The 24,776-nt window shown below is 48.2% G+C and overlaps 1 protein-coding gene across 1 annotated transcript in view; it reads right to left on the reverse strand.

The window, feature by feature from the left end:
• The window catches only part of GALNT14 (polypeptide N-acetylgalactosaminyltransferase 14), a 184,203-nt gene extending 160,997 nt beyond the window's left edge, over positions 1-23,206 (reverse strand). The window contains exon 1 of the mRNA XM_008162265.3: positions 23,078-23,206. Coding sequence (XP_008160487.2) covers positions 23,078-23,206 — 129 coding nt within the window. The remainder of the gene's footprint in view (positions 1-23,077) is intronic.
• Between the last annotated feature and the right edge of the window lie 1,570 nt (positions 23,207-24,776).

Consider the following 24,776-nt stretch of genomic DNA (forward strand, 5'->3'; position numbering starts at 1 on the left):
ATTCAGCGAACTTTTACTGCAGAACCAAACCAGCAGATGAAAGAGTGGGGGAAGTGACAGCCCAAGGAACATTTCCCTAAACTGCCCACCTCTTGCCTCTCCAGGAGAAACAGATAACAGAAGAAAGCCACCCATTGAGTCGGAAAATGCATCAGCCCTGGTTCTCTGATGAATTCAGGCTGCTAATAGCGCTGATACTTTCGGAAAGCCAAAGACAAGGAATCTCAGGCTTAAAAGGAGCCTGCCATCACGTGAAGTGACGCCCTTTTTCTTTCCTTGAAAGCGTAAACTGATTTGGCTCGAGTGATGTCCAATTAAGACACAGTGACAATGAAATACACATAAGCACACATACCCAGGGATGCTCACTCCCAGGACCCGGCCCCTCCGTCCAACGGGAGCGCGCGCACAGATTGCAACGGACGCGGCACCGCACAATCATGAAACATCTCTCCAGCTTATTTGCGTGCAGTGTGTCTCAATAATGTGCTATGAGGTGTGTTTGTAATTGGCTACTGCTGATAGCGGTCCTTGGAAGGGAAATGGAGTGTGTCTAAACGCAGACAGAGCTACTTAGCGCGCCCGGACAGGTTGAGACGCTCCTCACAAGGTCCAAATGGGATACTCAGGGCTTCTCCCACCCATAGCTTGGGAGAGAGAAAAAGGAATAATCTGTCTCAATTTTCTCAGCTCCAGAAACAATATTTATAAAATAGAAGGCGATTTCAGAGCTCATTTATTTTCCTGGTTCACAATCCCCGCTCTCTGCTGACATCATTTCTCTAACCAATTTTATTTCCAACAATCGCAGGAACAGGCTCAATTCTACTTGAAATCATTAAAAACAAATCCATTCTTGCCTTGTCTTTGAGCCCCATCTTTCCAAAGAAAATGGCTTAATTTCTGCATTTGCCAGGTCACTGAATAGCCAATCTGGATCCTTCTTCCTCCCTTTCTTACCTTCTAAATCTCTGCATTCCCTATCAATGCAAGAAGCGCACAGATTCCTCGAGGCCCCCACTTCTGGGCACTCTGTTCACCAGCTCATCAATTCAAAGGCTGTCCTACCTGCAGTCTTGCCAAAGGACACGTCTTCCAGGCATCTTAGGAATTGAACAGGCCCAGGATTTTCAAAGTCACAAAAAAGAAAGAAGCCTGTTTCTTACCCTGAAGGCAAGCTTTAGCAAGCAGAATCAAAGTGCACCAGGAGATACCAAGCATGGTGCTGGCTTCCATGAAAACTGTGGGCATGTGCTGGCACAGGGGAGGATCGGTGCCATCTCTCTTGGAGTGTCGGGGGTGGGGGGAGAAGTGCCAGCCTGTGGGCTAGATGTTGGCCAAGCCTTACTATGTCCTTCCCCTGACCTTCCAGTAGAGTGAACAAGAAGGAAGACACGCTTTGTTCTTAAGGGAGCCTGGCAATCACCACATTTTTTCCCCCTAAGTGCTCAGAAAGCCATCTGTTCTGCCTCGCTGGTGTTGCTCAGTGGTTGAGCATCGACCCATGAACCAAGAAGTCGCAGGTTCCGTTCCGGGTCAGGGCACATGCCCCGGTTGTGGGCTCGATCCCCAGTAGGGAGCGTGCAGGAGGCAGCCGATCAATGTTTCTCTCTCTCATCAATGTTCCTATCCCTCTTCCTTCCTCCCTCTAAAAAAAAAAATAAAAAATCATCAAAAACGTATTTTTTAAAAAGAAAAGAAAACCATCTGTTCTAAATTTTCAGGGAATTCATGTCAAGCTGATTGGTCTTTTTCTCTGAGTCTACAAGACTTTTGTCAACTCTCCCACAGGCACCAGATTCAAGCGAACAGCATCTTAAAGCCTGATTTTCAAAGACATGACTCAACCTGAGTCAGGGGGGTTGAGGGAAAAGGCAGGAACGTGGACTCTAACTCCAAACCCCTGAAAGCCTTGGGGGTCCAGTACTTTAGTCTTCCCTCACTGCCATGCCCCATTTGTAACAGAGAGTGAGACAATCCACCCCTCACCCCTGTGGTCTTCCTACAGAGTCAGGGGATTTAAAGCAGCAGGCATTCCGAGCCTGGAGGATAGGAGGCCGGAGGAGGGCAGGGAAGCGTCAGCTGTGGGTGGGATGCCTCCGCCGACCTGCCCAGCACGCTGACCCAGGGCTCTGCGTTAGCAAGACACCAAGACACCAAGGCAGGGCCTCCGGGGTGGCTACCTTGCAAAGCTGCACAGGTCTTCAGGGCGAAGAGCCAGGGCTTCTCCCTTCATCCCCACATTGCTGAGTTCAGTGCGGGACACAGGAGACACTCACTAAACATTTGTGGAATTTAACTTGATCACGAAATGGACAGCAGGGGAGCCCCTATCTGCTTGCTCCCAGGCTGGTTTGGCGGGCACAGCTGTCCTGGAATCCAAGACTTCAGACTACCACCCACCAAACCGGGAATAAACTAAAACAAACCACACAGGGCTCACGCCTGCACCCGCCCCTGGAGAATCAGCGAGTCAGGCGCACCATAAGCGCCTTTTGCCTTTTGAGAATACAGTGCCACGCAGGCTGACAGCTGCTTGCCTACAACTGTTTTATAGACGAAGGACCTTCTCTGATATGAGTCACCTGTTCTGTGCAAGATGAGTTTCAATTTGGTCCTTTCCTCCTTTGACTACATTTATTTTACTACCATCTCGTGTCTTATTTACCTTTTCATTGTTTAAATAAGCCACCCAAAGCCAACAGCACAGCCCCACAGACGGCTGTCGCTTCAATGAAGGGGCTGGGCACCTTCTCTCTCTCCAGCTCTGTGTATCTGCTGGCTCTTTTTTCTTGGTAGCTCCCCTTGTTCCACAGAGGACCTGAGCTCAAGGCCAAGGGTCACACTCCTGCCCACTCAGCAGAAGTGTCTTCCCAGAGAGCACCAAGCCGGCCCAGGACCCAGGGGAGCTAGCACCACTGTTGCTTTCTAACCCTGAGCACTGTCTGAGCAAATCCTGGGCAAAAACCTAGGCTTTCAACAGCACTATGGCTTCTGAGTCAGGCCTCCTGATCAGCCCATGCCTATGTTCCACGGACACTCATTGTCTGCAAACGGAACTGAGCTCCTTGCAGGAGTCCTGGGAAAGGACATAGTGTGTCTCTCAGTTCCAAGGATAAGGAGAAAAGCTCACAGCCCCCAAACAGAAAGAGTAAGGAACTTAGAGGAAAGTAATTAGCCTTCAAGTAGACCTGCCCTCTGCAAAACTGGAGTCTAGAAGACAGTAGAAAACAAGCGCAAAGTGGGTGAAAATGGGGGACATCTATAATAGTGTCAACCATTTTTAAAAAACCATCAACAGACTGCCAGATGTTATTCATATTTGTGGATATGCAAGAGTTCAAAGAAAATATAACCCTTACACCTGAAAACTAATATAATATTGTATGTCAACTATAATTGAAAACTTAAATATATATATATATATATATATATATTAGTATATATATGAATTCAAATATATATAGTATATATAATACTAGTATATATATGAATTCAAACAGAACAAACAGAAATCTTGAGATGGGTGAGATTAAAACAGTGGTGAATGACAGACCTTACTTACAATCTGTATGGCTGACTCTAAATTGATAGCATTAAAGTGCTGAAAACATGTAATGTAAGTGACAAGTAAGCATACTTAAGAACAGCAGCATTCAGCAAAGAAAAACTTGACATTTCGTTCTAGAAGTGTTAAATTATCACAGCAAAACCTAGAAAGTAGGAGTGGTAGAAGGTGGGTGAGTAAAAGTCTTCTAAAGATTTTGCCTGCTTTCAGTGTAGGAAAGAATAAGGAAGTAAAAGTACTCCTAAAAGGCTCGATTTATTAGGTCAATAATGAATGAGGAAGTAAAACTTTTTGGCAGGAAAAAAATCAGTGATATCTTGTTTTTATAGATATATCTACTTAAATGTCCTAAAAAGAAAGGTAACAGTGTAGATTTTATAATAAGATATCCAATTTTTTTTAAAAGAGAGAAGTTAAGAAAGTAATTGGCCAAACTAGTGATGATAATAAAAAAGGAGAAGCATAAAAATAAAGGAAAACAAACAGCAAATATTCAATTTATCAATTATTTCACTAATTATGAGATGCTGAATATTCCTATTAAAATACAAACATTATCAGATTGATTTGAAAATAAAAACAGGTATTTAAGATAGTCAAGGGCTACCACTGGGTAAGTTATCAGTACTTTCAGGGTGGAGTTTTGTGTGGTCATTAAAGAACAGATATGCCAACATTGTTTAAGCTATTCCCACGTGTTGAAAAATAAAATCTCCCTAATTCATTCATTCTCCCTAAATATGGTAGTGGTATATGCTTAAGTCTAAACACAAATGAGTACCAAAAAAAACCTATAAATCAATATAATTCATGAATACAGATGTTCAAATTACAACAGATAAACTACAGCAGCATAAATAAAAATAAACTACAACTGAATAGGGCCTATTTTAGGAATACAAGGTTGGTTCAAAATATAGAAATCAAAATAATTCGCTGCATCAATAAAAGAGTAAAAGTATATCTGATTCAGAGTGACATCGATGTGAGAGTGAAACATCGAATGGCTGCTTCCTGTACAACCCCTAACTGGGGAAGGAGCCTGCAACCCGGGCATGTGCCCTGACAGGGAATTGAACCGGCAACCTTTCGGTGCACCTGACGATGCCCAACCAACTGATGCCCAGCCACACCAGCCAGAGCTCATTGTATTTCATTTTGAATATTCTCATGAATGTGACAAAACAAGACAATAAAATAATCAAGATAAATCACTCAAAAAGGTGAGATAAACTTAACTCTTTTTGATAATGATGTGATTTTGGACCTAATACTAGTAAATCCAATGGGCTAATTAAGAAGTAACTACTAGCCCTGGCTGGTTTGGCTCAGTGGATAGAGCGTCAGCCTGTGGACTCAAGGGTCCCGGGTTCGATTCTGGTCAAGGGCATGTACCTTGGTTGCGGGCACATCCCTAGTGCGGGGTGTGCAGGAGGCAGCTGATTGATGTTTCTCTCTCATCAATGTTTTTAACTCTCTCTCTCTCTCTCCCCCTTCCTCTCTGTAAAAAATCAATAAAATATATTTTTTTAAAAAGAAGTAACTACTAGATTTAATAACAAAAGTCTAGTAAAAAGTATGAAATTGGCATAGTGAGAGATAAATAGATCAATAGAATAGAATGGAGCTTCCAGAACTAAAACCCAGTGTTTGTGGGAAATAAATATATGGCAAAGATGGTATTTCAGTTAGTGAAGGAAAAGATGCTTTATTTAATTAATGGCTTTGACACAAATAACTATCCATTTGGAATAAAATGGAGTTAAATTCCTACCTCAAACTAGATATAAAAATTAGATCCAGATGGACTTAAGATTTAAAAATCATAATGAAAGGGAAATTTAGGATGTTTTATATACAACCTAGGAGTTAGGAAAGTCTTTTTAATAGGACAGATACTCATTAGCTATATAAAAATTTAACTATATAAAAATAACTATATAAAAATAAGCAAAAAGTTACATGACAATATATATCATAAACAAAATCAACAGCAAAACAACTCATTAGGAAAATACTGCAATACATATGAGCAACAAAGAGCTATCCGTAGCATACAAAAAATAATTAAAATTGACAACAAAAAGATAAACAGCCCAGTGGAAAAATGGGCAGAGGCTATGAATAGACACTTCACAGAAGAGCAGCTCTTTTAATGGCAATAACAAACGGAGAACCTCTCTGGTAGTCAGAGGAATATAAAATTACAAGAGGATTCCATTTTATACCCTTTAATTGGCAAAATGATAATGACAAATTTATGCTAAAGGGGATGTTGGGGAAAGAGTGCTCTCATACTTTGCTAATAGAAAAGTGGGTTACTACACCGTTTTAAAAGCAGTATTAATGTGTGTGTGTGTGTGTGTGTGTGTGTGTGTGTGTGTGTGTGTGTGTCTGACTCCCTTTGACTCAGAATTCCCACTCCTCAAAATCTATCCTATAGAAGTAAAAGCACCAACATGTAAGAATATGTGTACATAGATATTTACTGCAGCTCTTTGTGTAGTGATAAAAGATAAGAGGTATGTTAGATACCCATCAAAAGGAAATGACTAAATAAAATGTCACATCCATACTGTAGAATATTATGCAATCATTAAAAATAAGCGAGCTACCCGGCCGGTGTGGGTCAGTGGTTGAGCATCAACCCATGAAACAAGAGGTCACAGTTTGATACCCGGTCAGGGCACAAGCCCAGGTTGCGGGCTTGATCCCCAGTGTAGGACATGCAGGAGGCAGCCAATCAATGATTCTCTCTCATCATGGATGTTTCTATCTCTCTCTCCCTCTCCCTTCCTTTCTGAAATCAATAAAGATATATTTTAAAAAATAAGTTAGCTGACATGAGGATTTCTAGGATGCATGATTAAATGAAGAGTAAGATGCAAAGTATATACAATACGATCAATTTCTCTCTCTTCCTTTTAATAATAACCAAAACAGATCTGTCAATGTTTATATATGTTTATGTACTGATTACAAGATGCACAAAGAATAATATGGAAGTTTATATATCCAGGTTGCTATGCTGTTTATTTAAATGTGGAGGGAGTTAGGGAAAAGATAACCCTAAATCAAGCAATCAATAAGCAGCAATGAGAAGTACAGCATAAACAATACCCATTTATGTAAATCACCCATTTTGATGTCCTAAGATTTTTTTCAATGTACATCTTATTTAAACAAAATAGGATCCTACTATGACACAATTTTGAATTCCCCCCTTTTTTCAGCATAACTTTTTAAAAACTTTATCAGGAGCATATTTCTATGTCCACCATGTTAGGTCCTTTCCTAGCCCAGTGTCCTAAAAGGATAATTTGGAGAGAGGCACAGTGGATCAGCTACACATTTCCATTAACATCAATGGACCATCCATCAGTCTGTGGGCTACCTGGTATACATAAGCAGAAAGAAATCCTCCATGTCCTTATCCTGATCCAGCCTCCTGATAATACCAGCTGGGATGTCCGCACTTCTCAATTCTTCCAATTAATGCACTCAGACTCAGGCCCTCGAACTCAGATGCCCAGCATACCCCCTCAGAGAGCATGACTAGGTGACTTTTGGCCATGACCCTGCCAAGGCCTCACTCAAGGGAATGTAGACAGGCAAGATGACTTCTCCACAGGGCATTCCTCTAAAAGCAACTACATGAATTAAAGAGGAAAATAGGTAGTCCAGAGAAGTGAGCATCAATAGAGAAAATAGAGAACATATGCGACTATCATTTAGGCTGGAGGGGTAAGAGAAAAGAGAATGCCAAGTTAAAATTTCACTGAATTGTCCCTTTAAGAGCAATTCGAGTACTCTGAGCATTTAAAACCCTTAAACCCCAAACGTTTCCTGAACAAAGTCCCCAGAGAGTAGACTATACTAGTAATATTCCCAACTGGGAAGATCTGTCTACTTTCAGACACACTTGCATCTTAGAACAAAAATAAGCAAATGGATTTTCAAACTCTTCCACCATCTGGCGAGCTCCCGGTTTCCATTGACCTATGGTCACTCTCACTGCAACCCACAGCCTCCCTTGGCCCTGCTGTCCACACACCCTCCCCTTCTCTAAACTCCTACAAAATTTGCCTCTTGCTCTACAGGAAGATATCCTACATTTGCTGTCTAGATTGTGTTGGTTGTGTCCCCGACTGCATCGTGACATACTACAGGTATGGTAGGGTGATGATGTATTGGGATATCCGTCTGAATTTGTTCTCATGCATTCTTCCCAGTTAACTCTCATCTCAGCCCCAACCTCAGCACATAACCAGGATGCTCTCTCGCTTCTATGGAGGTGGTATGCAAAATATGGTGGTAGAAAGAATGCACAGCCTTGAGGGTGATAGAAAAAGGCAGTTCCTTCAGCTGGGAAGACAATGCAGGCAGCCAGCCAGTCCTGAGAGTGGTGGGTGCCCTAGTGGGTAGCAGGGTCAGAGAGGAATGGCCACGTGGTACCCCTAGGAGATGGGACCCAGGGCACCAGGGCTCCCAGCATCACAAGCCTGAGAACAGCAGCATGATAAAGGGTCTGGTCAGCAATGAAGATTCCAGCCTCTTCCCATATCCCTGAGCACTGAGGAAGCTCCTGGATCCTTGTGAAACTGTAAGCAGAAGAGGAATCCCCACCCCAAACCAGGAGAATGGGGGCTCAGGATGGAACTGAATTCAATAGGGAAATTTAGCACCAACTGCAGACCTCAGTTTGTGAAGCATGTTCACACTAGCTCTTGGTGAGCAAGTCATCGGTTATCTAAGGCCGGGGGTGGGTGGGGGAGGTCTTGTTAAGATGAAGATTTTGAATCAGTAGGTATAGGGTGGCCTGAGTTATAGCACTTCTAACGAACTTCCCAACGGTGCCAACACCCGTCACCCATGAACCACACTTTGAGAAGCAAAGGTCGAGGGCAGGCGTTAGCAAACGTTTTCTATAAAGAACCAGCTCAAATTTTGATTTTTAGAGAGAGGGGAAGGGAGAGGGATAGAGTGACAGAAACCTCAGTGGGAGAGAAACATCATAGATGGTCTGCCTCCTGCACGCCCCCCACTGGGGAATCTAGCCAGCAACCCGGGCACCTGGGAATCGAACCGGTGACCTCTTGGTTGATGGGTCCATGCTCAACCCCTGAGCCACACTGGGAATTTTGGCTCTGTAGGCCAGCTAGTCTCCATTGCAACTGTTCAACTCTGCCACGTAGTGTAGACGCAGCCTCGACAATACACAAAGGAATGAGCATGACTATGTTCCCATACAACTTCATTAATGGACACTGGAATTTGAATTTTATATAATTTTCATTAAAAGTGTTTAAAAAATAACTCTTAGCTCACAAGCCATATATAAACAGCAGGAGAAGAGGGTCTGGATTTGCCAGGGGCCAACCCTGGCCTGCGGTACCCAAAACCGTACAGAACCCACAACAGGCCTCCCCGACTAATTCAATTAAAGTCGGTCGCTCAGTCAGCCTATTTTCTCTCCTGAAGTTGGCTTTCCTTTCCTGTTATCCTTCCACTAGCGCCACGCTTTTCAAACAGCAGGCACTTGGGGGACAAGTGGATTCCAGCAAATGCACTTCTTCAAAAATCACTGAAATGACTTTAAAAGACTGCCTGAAATCCTCCTTCTTCCAATAAGACGCCCTGTGGAATAACAGGCTCCTGTTTTACCGAAACAGCTTTCAGGATGAGATTAAACCTCACGCAGTTTTCTGAGCTAACCGAAGAGTGGCACGATCAGGGGAAGAAATTCACCCTTGCAGAACAACTCCTAGGAAATTCAAAAGCAATTGCCTCAAACTTTGATCCCATGAACCCGCGTAAAGATTCTCTCCATCCCCTCCACCTCACATTTCACTTTGACTCAGAAGCGAGGAAAGACTTCAGTCCATCGTGCAGTCCCGTTCCCCATTAAACAGGCATCCTAGCGACACGGTTATATCTTTCTAGGGATAAAAAAGCAAGGCATCCTAAAGTCCAAGAGGAAGGCAGAGTTCTAGAGGCAGAAGTGGCCAGGGGCCAACCACTCCCCAGAATTCACCCTGGGCACGGAGATCAGAACCCAGACCCGCCATCTCCTGAGCAGGGCTTCCCACCAGCAATACCAGTACCCATTTGCTGACGAACTATGCACTCGACCCAATGGCCAGGTGCAGAGGAATTGGCCTGCTCTCTCTCCCCACACTGGGTAGACACACAAAGGGGAAAACACATTTGAGGGTTCACCATGTTTCTCACTTGCCAATGATCCCAAAGGCACCCCAGCACGGGCTCCAGCCTCCCACAGGCCTATCTCAGTTCTGCCACTAATTAGCTCTACAGCCTCAGGCAAATTATTGGACGTTTATGAACCTCAAGGTCCGCAACGGTAAAACAAAGATCATCAGTGCATCATCCAGAGAGAGATAACATTCATCAGACACCATTTTGACAACCTGTGTGGCTCAGGCACTGTTTCATCAGAAAGGTGCCAGTCTCCATCACCCAGTATGACTACACTGACAAGCGCTAGCTAAATCTCAGCCCGCCCACCTCACGGGGTGTTTGAAAAAGAATGAATGACCTACACATAAAGCACCTAGCATTTCTCCCAAAAGGCAGTCCCATACCCCTCTCCCCATGGAAATCTCTCCTCTCTACATGTACTCCTGGCATATAATGGTGGCCACAAGCAAGCTCCATCTCTAGCACCTCAGCAGGATAGCTGACCATCACTGGCATCACTGATTAAGGACATGGCCAGAGGGGCCCCTGGATCATGCTGGCTTCTCTTTTTGGATAACCCAAGGAACTCTCAAGTGCTCTCCAGATGGTCCTATTCATAGAACCCACAGCCACATGGGCAGGAAGACAGCTGGAATCTCATACTGCAGGGGACACACTGTCAATCTATGTGCTGACCGGTTTGGTGGGGAGGGAAGGGAGGTACAAGCACTTGAAGCACCCAAATGCCCATCCCATACTCCTTGAATCCAGAATAAAAAGAACCTAACCTCAAAGTGCCACAAAAAAGCAACCAGGTCATTTCTTTGACGATCAACTCCACCATTGATTTCACTGAGAACACCCTGCCATCCCTGTGACCAGGAGAAAGGCCTGGACCCTGCTCTGGAATAGCAGAGGAGATCTAACACACTCCACGGAGGGGCTGCCATGTGGCACTCCATACATGTCAGCTCTCTCAGCCCCTTTTGAGACTGGAAGGAAATAAGAAAACGACTTGATTACAGCTCAATAAACAAATATGCTTAATATGACTGGCGAAAATGGAAAGTCTTAGCACAGAAAAAGAGGAAAGAAAATGGCATTAAAAAAGTAGAAAATATTATAAATGCAGCTTATTTATGCCTCCTAGCAGGTATTTGTTTTTGGTGCTAATAATCTAATTAGCAGTCAATCCAAAGCATCTTTTTATCGTCAGCTGATCCATAATTACTGCTCCATGCTGAGTATTTTCCCCGCACATGACAGCTTTCAACTCCTCAGCACAAACAACCAAATAATTGGTGCTATTATGCTAGACACCAGACTATTCCTCTCTAAAGGGGTGATGTGGGGAGTTGTTCACCATCCACTGGTCAAAGCGGCCTTTGTGTTTTATGAATCTGTTGATCAGTTCCTCACTGCCGCCTCCCAGATCAGTCTTGAGGTGTGCCCAGAATGTGACACCATGGAGACTTCCTTTTTTGTTCTTTTTTTTAAAATATATTTTATTGATTTTTTTACAGAGAGGAAGGGAGAGGGAGAGAGAGTTAGAAACATCGATGAGAGAAACATCGATCAGCTGCCTCCTGCACACCTCCCACTGGGGATGTGCCCGCAACCAAGGCACATGCCCTTGACCGGAATCGAACCTGGGACCCTTCAGTTCGCAGGCCGACGCTCTATCCACTGAGCCAAACCAATCAGGGCGAGACTTCCTTTTTTTAAACTTAACCCTGGGACCAGAAACCTTTCAATTCGCCTGTAGGAGGGAAGTATTCATAAGGGATGTCAAATAATGCTGAAAGCCCAATACATCTCTCTTTGAAAAAGCTGTAAAGTTTTCTCTTTCACTACTGTTGTAAAAAGACTTGTCCTGGAAGAGATAGCTTCTGATATAACACTATCTCATGCAACAGCTCTAGTCTAAACAAGGGTGTGCAATTCTGGGAAGCAGAACACAGGCAGGCTTTTATGAAGGCTGGTGCTCAGGGGGAAATATACTCAAGGCATCACTCTCAAGAGATCAGACTCAGTGTGACGGTGAGGAGAGAGAAGGAAGCCTGGGGTGAGCGTGGTGAAGGGGAAAGAGGGTGGCTCTGGGGCCACAGAGAACGGGTTTGGAATCCAGCTCCTCCACGTATGAGCAGCACGACCTTGGGAAAGTCACCTCACTTCCTCATCTGAAAAACAGGGTGAACGATGCCCACTGCCCAGGGTTGTTATGAAGAATCGATGACTGATGCAGGAGGCACCTGACACTTGGGGTTCAGATTGTTAGTTCTCTGCTTTTTTCCTCCAGATGAAAAATAAAATAAAATAAATAGAAGCTGGTTTTCTACAAGCCAGGTGCTGTGCCATATAATTCCATTCTGTGCAATTACGCCTCCGCCTCTTACTTATAAGCATTGGTAGATTTCAGCCCAGACTCGCAATGGGGCAACGGTACCAGCTAAAGTCCTACTCATGGTTCCCATCTCCACTCAAATCCTCCCCATCTTCCTATGATCCAGCAACGAGATGGTCAACACTCATCATCATACTCATAGGTTGGCTGGCTGGTGCCTGTCCCACACCCGTTGTTAAATGTCTCTCCATCTGTAAAAAGGAATAAGATTTGGGAAGTGGAAAAGGCATAGTAAGGCCTTTCTCCAAAAACTCCCTTACCGGAAACCAAACACCAGTGGCTATAAAGAGACTGAAACCTGCTACACCCGAAGCCCAAACGAAGTGCTAAAACCTGGAATCAGAAGCCACACACAGTTCAGATTTTTCTTTTTGAATTTTTCATTAGAGTGGATTATACAAGCCAAAAGAGCAACGTCTTCAATGAAGTTTCACTAAGTGAATACATCCGAGAACCCAGATTAAAAAACTGAACGGCACCAGCTTTCCTCAAACGCCCCCCTACTCCCTTCTAGTCACTAACCCCAACCAGGGATCAACGTGAAACTGGCTTCCACCCCATGGCTTGGTTTTGCCTGTTCTCACACATTATATAAATGGAATCCCACAGCCCTCAGGCCAAATCTGGCCTGCCAACTGCTTTAATACACCCTGCAAACTAAAAATGGATTTTACACTTATAAATATTTGAAAATAATACCAAAAAAGAATATTTCATGAGACATGAAAAATATATAAAATTCAAATTTCAGTGTGCATAAATAAAGCTTTATTGGAACAGCCACCCTCATTGCTCACGTGCCATCTTTCACTCTACAACAGCAGAGCTGACTATTTGCAACAGAAACGATAAATCCTAAAAGCCCCAAAATACTTACTACCTGGCCCTGTACAAAAAAAGGTTTGCCAACTCCAATTCGAGTGCACGACATTCCCTGGAATACATATTCATGTCTGCTGGGTTTATAGCCAAGGGCGAATTGCAAGGTCATAGACATGTGTTCAGCTTTAGTAGACACCGCCAGGAAGCTTCCCAAGAAAGAATATGCTCGGTTTTAAGAGAAAAGCTAAAACCATAATCTCACTTAACAATAAACAGGGAAGATTACAGGGAGTTGGTCTGATCCCGAATTGAGCAGACGATTAGAAAATTATCAGGGCCTCCAAGTGGAGAGGGAAAACATTAGAGTTGTCTAGCTTTGCATTTCTTTCCTCCTTCCTCCATGCACACTCTTTAAAAATGCAGCCCCCTTTAATGTTGCCATTATCAGCAGAAGTGGACAAGAGAGAGGAAGTCATGTTTCTGCCGGGGATCTTGCAGTAGAGACTGACTGCTATTCAGGCCACGTAGCATGAGCCCTCCCGTCTTTTACCGGAATTGCAGACAAAATACCCTGGAAGACATTAGCAGTCTCCTGATTTTATGCTTTTATAAGATTAAACATATATATGAGCAGCCACTACATGAGTCACACCCAGCCACCAAAGCAGCCACCAAGCGGCGGAGCCCTGTGCTGGGCAGAACCAGCAGTCCATCCGCACAGAATGGACTGAACTGAGCAGTCACCAGTGGACAGGCAAGGCTAAAGAGCAAGACCCAGGCAGCGCGCCCTCTGTCGTCGAGAAGCGGGGTGAATCCCAAGAGGTGCCGCGTGTCTTCTAAAGGTACTTCCCTGGAGTCATTCCCCCGACACCGGCCTCGCATTTCAAATAGGCTGTATTACGTTCTTTCAAATGACATTTTTCCTTAGGAGGGAATTGCTTCTGATTCTTTAAGGACCACGCTCATCACGAAAGGGATTCCAATCAACAGTTTCTGTGTTAATTGCACAATCCTTTTGATTTATGAGTTGAGCAGCCTCGTGAATGACAACATAGCCTCCTTCCTGCGGTCAAACCCCAGGGCCCAGGGGGGCTATGGCTGCCCAGCATGGGCTCACCACGTCAGGACAGAGCCAGTGCTGACCACAGAACTGAGGAGGTGGGAGAGCCTCTCTCCACTTCTCCTGAGACCCCAAGTCTGCCACTGTGGCCCAGCATCTTCCCTTCCCACAGCAGAAGGCAGCATCCTGTGGGACATTTCTCTAAGGCAAGCATGTCAAACCCAAAGGCTAACACGGGCCAAAATAAACAAGGCATGCAGCCCGCAGGCCTCGAGTTTGACATGCTTGCTCTAAGGCCTGCAATATATTAGGCTTGGCCTATCTTGGAGGAAAACCTAACTCCTCCTGCACCCTTCCCCCATGGCCCTCCAGAGGCAGGCTCTCTATTTCCCTTAATTCACTCCTCATTTCCCTTCAGTGTGCAGAAAAGCAATGCTGGTGTTTAACCAGAGATAGGGAGTCATTTCTCAGCAAGAGCCCTCGCTTTCCGTCCATATGAAAATATACATGGAATACATCTATCTATCTATCTCTATATATATCTATATATATATATCTATATATCTATATCTATCTATATATATATATACATATATATGTGTGTGTGTATATATATGTGTGTGTATATATATGTGTGTGTGTATATATATATATATATATATATATATATATATATATAAAAGCCTAAGCAACCGGATGACCGGCCAGTAGCTATGACTCACACTGACCACCAGGGGGCAGACGCTCAATGCAGGCGCTGCCCTGGTGGTCAGTGTGCTCCTACCGTCCCTCCCCCTCTTCCCCACTCCGCCCCCCCACCCCAGACTGGGCAAGACTGCCCTGATGGGCCCCGATCGCTGGCCAGGCCGAGGGACTCCACTTGTGCACGAATTCGTGCACTGGGCCTCTAGTACATAGATAAAATAAGTTTAATTTCCCCTGGAAAAGGAAGCTAAACAGGAGTTGAGGATGGCCATAATACAAATGGCACGTGCTCTACAATCCAAAGAGTGAGTTCAAGGCCACTCGGGAGCTTGCCAGTCTCCTCCCTGCATCACCTCTGATTCATCATGGTTTAGAAAATGGGAAGAAGAAGAATAACATCTGCCTCTCAGGGTGGCAGGAAGGATCAAATGAGGCATTTGTGAAGGAAAAAATGCTTTGTCAACTGTAAAAAACATCACACGAGGTGATGGAGGAGAGAAGCTACCTCTTATCTTCCTGGTCCTGATTCACCTTTCATCAGCCAATTCTTACTGGCCGTCCCTCTTCTGATGAGGACCACAGCCCACCCTAAGGACCGGGGCCAATTCAGCACCCAGCTGGCAGCCATCAGCTGGCCATCTATTAACAGCCAATTATCTGGGTGGCTGAATTAATCCGTGGGCCACGTGGCCTGATCTCCCCGAGATCCTAGAAAACAATGAGCCTGAAATACAGGCACCAGCTAATTTTTCAACAGCCATCAAGGAACTGGGCGTTCATTATTCCCGCATGTTGCAGCTGCGAGTGATTGGCGCATAAATATTGATTAGACCGGCCTCTGTGGCTGGGGGGATTGGGGAGGGATGAATGATTCGAATGTTCTCAGAGGAACAAGAGAAGATACATAAATCTTCAGATCGGACCCTACAGGGAAAAAAAACACCCTAATTTCTAAACCTTGGTGAGGAAGAGAAAAGAGACAGTCACCCCTTTGGAGAGAGCTGGTCAGGATGGGGTGGTCAGACCAGCCCTGTGGATGTTTCCCACTCTCTCCTGGCCTGGACTGAGATGCAAACTGGGTTTAAAGAACAGGATCCTTAGAAAGGAGGCAGCTGGGGTGTTTTCTTCCTCTCGGCATTCAAATCCAAGGCTTTAGGACCCTGTGAGCATGTCGGTCTCCCCAGCATTTCCTTGAAAGATCTCTGTAGTGCTTACAGTTAAGTAGACAAGTGACATGAGGAGAATTTAATTGTTTTTTTTTAAGTGCGCAATCTTGTCTCCCGGAAATGGCAGGCAGAAGAGACGTGGTGCTTGAAAAATCGGCATCTTGCAGGAGGCCAGGAGGCGGTGGGTCAAAGGGCTCCTTAATTCCCACACTCGGGGCTCCTGCTGATCTAAGGGCACCTGAGCCGACTGGCTCAGCGTGGCCAGAGAGGTTACCGTCCTCCTCCAGAAAGAACTGCCTTTGTGTCCAGAGCCGCGGGGCCGGGGAGGAGGGCAGGCCGCTCCTGCCCTTGGTTGGAGCCTGCAGGGAAGGCCTGGGCTCCGTCCCTCCAGACTTCTTCCTCAGCTCCCGACCAGGTGCTCCGGGGCTCTCAGCTCTGACCCCACTCGCTGGGCAGGAGATGCGAATCCACGGAGGAGGAATATGATGAAGGCAGGAGGGACGCATGGAAAGAAACGCAGAAGAAAAGAGGACTCCTTGGGTGGCAGAGACATTTCTCACCCCGTAGAAATCTCTCCCCCTCTCCCGCGCTCAGCTTCCTAGTGTTCATTAAGTCCTGTGATGGCAGCAGCTGCCTGCCGCCAAGTGCAGGCTGCCGCCCCAGAAGGTCACATCAGGCCATTTATTCTGAAATACCAAAATACCAGAGCCAGCACTTTCAGGAGCTTCTGCAGAATTCCCCCAGGGTACCAGTGGATGCGCGCGCACGCCTGAGTGTGTGTGGCGTGCGTGCATGCGTGCGTGCGCACCCCTAAGCATCCCAACGGGGTTCTTTCTTAATCAGCTCAACATCTGAGGACTCAGAGACTGATTTATTTTTGGTTAATCTAGCGTTTCTGGTAAAATAATTAGAAGCTAAGTAATAGACACAGAGTATCAGTGGTATAATTATTGATAGCCATGAGGTCCCGCGTTAGAGTTATTCACAAGTAACCCAAAACCACTCACACGGCTGGCAGGGCCAGTGGGAGACAGGTAGGGCTGCTGCCTCACGCCGCCCCCATTTCACAGCTGAGGAGACTGAGCCTGAAGAGAGGATCTTCGTTGTCCCTGGCACCCCCTGTGCCAGAAAGAGACCCCCCCCCCACGCTGCCACGTGTAGAAGAAAACCCAGAAGGGGAGCGCACACTGGATTAGACACCCACGCGGGAGCTCCCAGGAGAGGGTCGGGCTGTCTCTCTCTGGACTCTAGAGAACAGTGTGAGTCTCTGAGGTCCATCCGAGTTGGAAGGCTGGCCACCTAGCTCAGGTCACTGCAGACAAGTGGGAAGGGCCAGCCGCCAGCTGGAGAGGGCACAGGGCACTGCCAGGCTCACTTCCCCACACAGATGGCAGGTCTAGAACGCTGGTCCCTGGGCCGGAATGTGCAAAAGGTAGGGCAGGGCTCACGGTCTCCCCCTAAGAGAGGAGCTGGCAATGTGTCCCTGCTTTCTAATTCAGATTCTTTCCCCCAAAAACGCATGGGGTCGGGGGGGGGGCGGGGGGGGAGGTATTTGAGATGCTCAGGAACAGTGACAAGGCTGTGAACATTAGAAACTGAACAAGGGCACAGCAACATTTCTCCCAAAGGCGTTCCTGGTGCCTGGTAACGAAGTCTGTGACGGGAGAGGTGTGGGGAAGGACCCGCAGGCACACACCGCCGAGGAGATGGCAGTGGACGAGCTGCGTGGAAATCCTGGGGCCGTCCACCAACAAAATCAAGATCAGCCAACGCAGCCTCACTCCGCCCCCGTCCAGTTTATCCATGACCTCCGATGAGTGGGAATTAACACTTTTAAATGACACAGATGAGCCACCTTGGAAAAGGGTAGTCCCTAGACAGGCTGGGGAAGCTGGGGACAGGGCCATTACTTTCCCTTTCCTTCCGGATGTTGCCCCTTTGTCTTCTCTGATTTGAGCAGGAACCATTCAGTGCCTCCAAGAACATTTGAGATGGGGATTCCTGGTCTTTGTTCCCCAAAGCACCAGGCCAATTAGGGGAACAAGGATTGAGGGAGGAAGAGAACTCCCCAGACTGACTCAGAGAGATTCCCTTACAGCAGATCTGTGGGTCCCAGGAAGGGGCCTTCCAGCAGGATCTGGGGGAGGGTGCTGGCTGGGAAAGGGAGCTAGAACTTGTGTACACCCCGGGGCTGCCAAAAATGACTCGGGAAGGAGAAATCCCCCCCCCCCCCCGCCAGCTTGATGGGATCGGAAAGGGAGGAGTAAACTCAGATTTGCCTGTTTATTTTTAAAAAATGCTTATTGATATCCAGAAAGCAGCGGCGTGCTATTTCTTGAATACCTGAGGTTCCAACCTCCGACTTTTCTTATTTCCCAGCCTCTCACAGCAGCCACTGCTGGGCCCCCAGGCACCACCATCCCACCACCTGCTCCGGGAACCACCGCCCAAGGCCCAGCTCCCACACGGGAGCCAATGAAAAGATTAACATTCTTCTGACAATGGGCTACTTCCGGGCGTGCCAGAGTCCAAACTCCCTGGACAGAGTCCAACACCCACACACTGAGCATCAGCAGATTAATAGGGGCTCTCTCTCTGAAATTCATGATTTTTTAAATGGGAGAAATTATCTACTAAATGGGGAATAAAGTAACAGTGTCATATACTGCAAGCATTTGTGGTATGCAAATGTTATGAAAAAAATGAGCTCTTTTCTCATCGTGTATGCTGTATTTCTAGTTCAACACAAATGCATTTACATGGGCCCCAGGCACTTGGTTCAAAGCCTTTACCTTTCCAATATTTTCCTCAAAAAGTACCCTCAGGCCTCAATTTATTTTATTTATTTTTTTTATTTTTTCTGCTTTTACTAAAGCTTAAGCCCTTGGACTATAAATTCACTTCTAGGAAATTGGAGACAAATTTTCTGGTTTTCTTCTTCTTTCTTTTTTTTTCAATCCCGTCATTTATTGCAGAATTCTTTAAAAGGCAAACAAATGATAGAGGAGAGAAGAAATGAAAAGATTTCTGGGGTATTTTTCAGTGGTACCATATTTATGGCTAAAAACGTAGTCTGAATGAAGACATCAAACGTGTTACGTGATTTCCAATTAGGAATGAGAGCTTGCTGAATATGGGGGGGAAGGAACTGGCCAAAAGAGCAGAATCAATATTAAAAAGTCACACTTAAAGAAATCTTTCCTTGAGCTATTAATAGAACCAGCCCTTCTTGAAATTAAGGGGGAAAAACTCAATTTTCTTCAGCCAGGAGTGCAGCATGCCTGCTCCACATCAGCTGGATTGTGACCAGGCATCGGTTTTACTTTCCTCTCAGGCCCACCTGGGAGGTCCCGGCACTGGGATCTGTAGCGGACCCCAGGGAAGGCAACTTGCCACCTGGAATCTAAAATCCGGGAGGTCCCCAGCCCAGGAGCCCTCGCCACAGCCCTCTCCTCTCCAATCCCTCCACCATTCACAACTTCTCTAAACACGTTTAAGAGGAGGGAGCCCCCTGATCTTGTGCTGGGAAAATTAGCTGCCTCCCCACTGCAGCCGGAAGAATCCCAGGCGAGAGGAACAGTTCCCCGAGGCTTTGCCACGCCCAAGGCAAGAGCTCTCTGCATGACTGTGCATGAGCCTTTCCTAGGAAAACCTAGGATGCCAAACTCACCCGGCACTGAGTATTTCCCTACAATACACAAATGTCCCGGAAATGTCCAAATTCCTACTGTTGAGGAAGCAATCTCTGCCCCGGTCAATGATTTCCAACCCAAAGGTGCTGCAACCTTCGGGTGCTGCCTCCCCACCAGGGTGTACTCGGACCAGCCAAGGAGCCTCCTCTGCCCCGGGGCAGAGTGGGATCTCGCTCCGGGGGGGGGGGGGTTCCCCCTCACAAATCACAGCAACCCCCCTGCAGCTCTCCAAAGGCAAGCCCTAGGGATGAGCCACGGAAGTGCTGGAGTGTGGCTTGGGGAGCACGTGCTGCAAACATCCCTAACCTCACCCCAGCACCCACAAGTGCAGACCCAGGCCGTCCACAAGGCACAGTGGCATGGAAGGAGCGTGTGGGTGGGCAGTTCCCAGAATGATCCTGTATCCCATCCCCTGACCCTGGTGCTGCCACTTAACAACAGCCTTGTTAGCATGCACCAATCGTATACCTTCATCACCCCGTCTTATCTGCATAAAAGTATTATCTGCCTCGCGTGGTGGTTGTGAAGATTAAAGGAGTTCATCTATGCAAAATGGAGTTTGAGAATTTGGAAAGCACTGTACAAAGGCTAGCCGTTGTTATTTTCCATGCGTGAGCCCTCTCACACAGCCTGGTCCACCAGGAACTCAAGAATGAAATCTTGCAGGCTTATTTACATGGGGCCAATGGAACTATAAAAAAACCCACACACTTCATATTCTTCATCAATCTCCTCAATGCCATCCATCAATAGGCTGCTTCAGATTCACATGGAACACTTGTAACAATACTGATTCTAGAATTTCTCCCAAACCCACAGAATCATAAATCCCAAAATGTGTACGGTAAGCCAGCCGCCCTCCAGGTGGTTCTGACATGCAGTCAGGTTTAGGAACCCCAACTGCACACCTGCCGGCAGGATGAGCAAATTCCCTACACCATAGGTTGGTCATGGGAATAAAATTGTTCTGGGGCTAAGACGAGATCTCTCTTTGTCTCTCCACTTCTGTTCTCAGACACATATACACTAAGAACAGAGATGTGGTCATTCTCCAGACACAAACACACCCACAAATACACACAACGCGCCTATGCAGATGTACAGTCATACATACAGATGAAGAACGGGAAGGAAAAATATACTAACAAAAAAGAAGGCCTAAACGGGCAGTCGGACATCCCTCTGCCTGCCAGCCTGATCACCCCCTAACCACTCCCCTGCCAGCCTTATTGATGCCTAACTGATCAGCACACTGTATGGTTGGTCCACCAACAAAATCAAGATATCAAGATTTTTTAAGCATAAGGAACTCCTAGTAATAAAGGATACAGAAAAGGCGGGGGGGGGGGCGGGGGAGAGAATAGGATGTTAAGACACAGAGCAAGTGGTCAAAACTAGAAGCCCCTCTTCGATGACTGCTCAGCACTATGGCATTAGACCACTCCTGACACTACTCATTTGTTTGTAATGCTGCCTCAACCAGGAACTCGTGAGAGCCCCCCCAAAGGGCAGGGACACAATGTACTCGCCACAGTAGCCCCCAAACCGGGCCCAGAGCCTGGCACAGGGCTGCATTTGTTCCATAAATGTGTGTTCCGTGCACACCAGGATGAAAAGAGGCAGGTAAGGAAAGACAAAGTACACAAGCATCTCTTGTCCCAGACCCTGGGGGAAGCTAAGAATAAGTCAAGTCAACGTCAGGTAATGAGGTCCAACACAAACAGAGAGTGTACATCCCCACCGGCAGAAGCACCCAGGAAAGGAGGAGGAAAGCTCTCTAGATCTAGGGGCAAGTCTGAGGTGAGTGAGAAAACCGATCCTGTGCTCTAAAGGTTGTTTGAAGCCTCGTCACTTTCCTGCTGAGTAGCCCCCGCCCCCAGGTTCCCTAGCACCCACAAGGTCCTACCCAACATAACCCACCTTCACCCCCTCCGCCCCCCAGTCTCATCCCTGGCGTCTGCCACCTGCTTCACACTCCAGTGCTGCCGAACTCACACGACACGCTGTGCCATTCCTCTGAGCCTGTTCGGTGCCGTTAACTTCTACCTGGAGTGCCCTCCCTACCCACCGGTAGACCTACTGTTCGTACTCCTCAACTCAGTTCTGTCAAGTCCTCCTCCTCCAGGAAGTCCCCTGGCTCGCATGACACCAAGTGCACTGAGACCATCTTGGCTCTCAGCACACTGTACGGTTGGCCCATTGATGAGCAAATCCCACCCGGGCCCGTACGCTCTGCCTCTCTATACTCCTGTTCTAGCACAGTGATGCCGTACGGCCGGCCAACAAAAACTGCTTGTGGAACGCAACTGGGAATTGGCAAGATTCCAAAACGCAAGTGCCAGAAGACTTCCTTAAAAGGGGATCTGAGAGGCACCTAGATGTAACAGCAGAGATCCTGAATATCCAAGGTCAGAGTTCAAATCAGTAGCGTGAACTAAGGCGAGGTAGTTAAAGGCTGAGCCTGTTTCCTAATCTATGAGATAAGGACAGTGCCACACAACTCATGCAACCACGTATGAAGAAGCACCCACTAAGTCACCTGGAACATAGTGAGTCCTCTGGGGAGACTCCACGTTCCCCTCCCCCCTGTTGCCAGGCTCCTGCTTTGGACTTTAAATCATGCCAAAGGCTTTTCCCCAGTCCCTTAAGTTCATAAAGGTGGCATCCCTGGTCAGGAAACCCCCAGGCCTCCTTCTGTGTCCCACAGCCAGGTGCGTGGAAGAGGAGACTGAGAAATGGGAGTGCTGAATTCGAGGTAAAAGTGGCTCTGCTCAGATGAACCAATGGAGCAGGAGTTTGAAAAGCCACTTGGATTCTCCAAGGAGTTTTTTTTTTTTTTTTAAGTGGGGGGGGGGGGGGGTGTTAACAGACTCTTTAGTGATGTTCAATTCCCAATGCAGCTGAAGGGCTCAGGACAATCCTAAAACAGGGGTGGCAACAGGCCGTGGGAGGCTCAGGGCACTCGCCCGAGATACACGCGCGCGCGGCGCATCCCGGGCTTCTGGCCTCCCAGTGTCGGGCCTGGCAGCCGCGGGAAGGAAGGAGGTCAGCTCAGCCGCCAGACTTCTCACGGGCGCCGGCACCGGCTGGCCCTGCCACCGGACCCAAACACCGGAGACTCTCTCGAGGAGTCCACAGACCGCCACCTTCTGGGCCACAATTCTGCAGCGCCCCCTCTGCTCCGGGACCGCGGCGCGCTGCCCAAGTTGAGAGCTCCACTCCGCCCGCGACGCGCGCCCACCACCTACGCCCACTCCCACTTTCACACGCTGCGAGTCCGTAGATACCCCCGAGCTTTTTAAATCCAGAAAGATCCCAGAGCCGCACCCGGCGCCCCGTTACCTGCTCACTGCACCCAGACCCCCCGCCTTGGCTTCCCGGGAGCCTGCAAACCTGGCGCGCGAGCTGCGCGCCCTCCGGCAAACGGCTGCCCGGCGCCCGGCGCGCTGCCAAACCCCGTACCTTGGTGGGCTGCACTTCAGGTACCTTCGACACCTCCAACTTGTTCTTGTTTACCCAGAAGAACAGCAGTACGGTGATCCAGAGCACCCCGAAGATCGGCAGCACCAGGCGGCGAGACAGGCGCCGCATGTTCCCCTTCGCCTTCTCTCCACGGAACTGCGACCCTGGGGCACCCCCTGGCGGTCAGGGTCGGCGGGGCAGGAGTCCCGAGAGCTCCTCGCTCCTTGGAGCGCTAGCCCGGGAACGCGGGTGCAGGGGCGGCGGGATCCTTTAAAGCGCCCCGCCTGCAACCGAGAGGAGAGAGCGGGGAGCGGGGCGCCCCGAGACACGGCAGGGAAGGGCCCAGGGGCAGCCAGGCTGGTCAAGCGCAGTAGCAGCGACGTGGTCCCCGCGCCACCGCCGCCGCCTCGCCCGCCGCAGCCGCCACGAGGGAAACTGACTCGAGCTGCGGGGAGGGAGGAATCCCAGGCTGTGCCGGGCACCCCGGGAGGAACACAAGGGAGGAAGGGGAGGAGAGAGCGAAGGGGGAGGGTGGGCACGACAGACTGACCTACTCGGAGGGAGCCAGGGTGCGAGCGAGGGGGCTCTGAGAGGGGGCGCTACCGCCGCCCGCCGACCGAGGCGCACAGTGCTGTTCTGAGGCCGCCCGCGCTGAACACAAGCGCAGCTCAGGGCCATCCTGGGGCGGGGCGGGGCGGGGCGGGATGGTGCATCCACGAGGCTGCCACCGCCAGCTCCACGTTGGAACCTATGTCTGGCGTGGCTATCCTGGGAGGACTTTCCAGCTCATAGAGGGGGTCTGCACGTGGCGCTCAAACCCTAGTCCTGCCCTCAATGCACCCCCACCCCCTCCATGCAGCCCCCTTCCCCTCCCTCCCCCGGAAGCCGGCTCTGGGAGCTTGGGACCTGGAGGTTCAGGGCCAAGGCCAAGTTCAGCCAACTCCCCAGGGTGTTTCTCTGCCTGCATGCAGGTGCCTGGCAACTTTTTCTGCTTAATGGAACGCTGAGTTGGTCTAAATTTAACTTTAAAGAAATCCTTTTAAAAATTAAGGCGCAATTATTTCCCTCAAGGGTTTGCTCTCCCTAGAAGCATTAGAGCTCTGTGCTGGCAGATGCTCCGAGGAGGGGGTCGGAAGTTGGGCCAACCACATGGGGTTCTTGGAAAGTGACCCTGGGCAGGGGGATACTGGATGTGGAGGGTTACCTTTCAAAAAGGGGTGAGCATGATGTCCCTACTACTGCAACACCATCCTCCCTGCCTCTCCCCACGGAGCTCAGCATAAGGGAAGCCCCCATGCCCTCCTGAAAGTGGGGCTCCAGATTTAATTCTTCAATAAGAGGGGGCCTCCAAGAAGTGGAATCAGAGATGGAGGAATCTGCTGAAAGCCGTTCTGTTTGGTACCTTGTCTTCCCGTCACAGGGCAGTCCTGCCGCACAGCCCCACAGAGCCTTTGGCCAGGAGCAGAGGGGGGACTCAAACAGTCCAGAAGAGCGGAGCACTCTTGCCAGCCTATCTCAAGACTTGGCTGAGCGCTCAGACCCCCACACAGAACCCAGGGATGGCCCAGGGTCCGCCTTCATTAGAACTCTAGATACTGACAGGTTGGGGTAGGCTGCCCAGCCATCACTTTGGCCAGACAAAGGTCCAGGTACCGGAGGGGCGGGTGCGGGGGGGGGGGGGGGAGGGCGGGGAGTGGCG

This window comes from Eptesicus fuscus, chromosome 16 (assembly GCF_027574615.1).
Source record: "Eptesicus fuscus isolate TK198812 chromosome 16, DD_ASM_mEF_20220401, whole genome shotgun sequence".
Classification (NCBI taxonomy): Eukaryota; Metazoa; Chordata; class Mammalia; order Chiroptera; family Vespertilionidae; genus Eptesicus; species Eptesicus fuscus.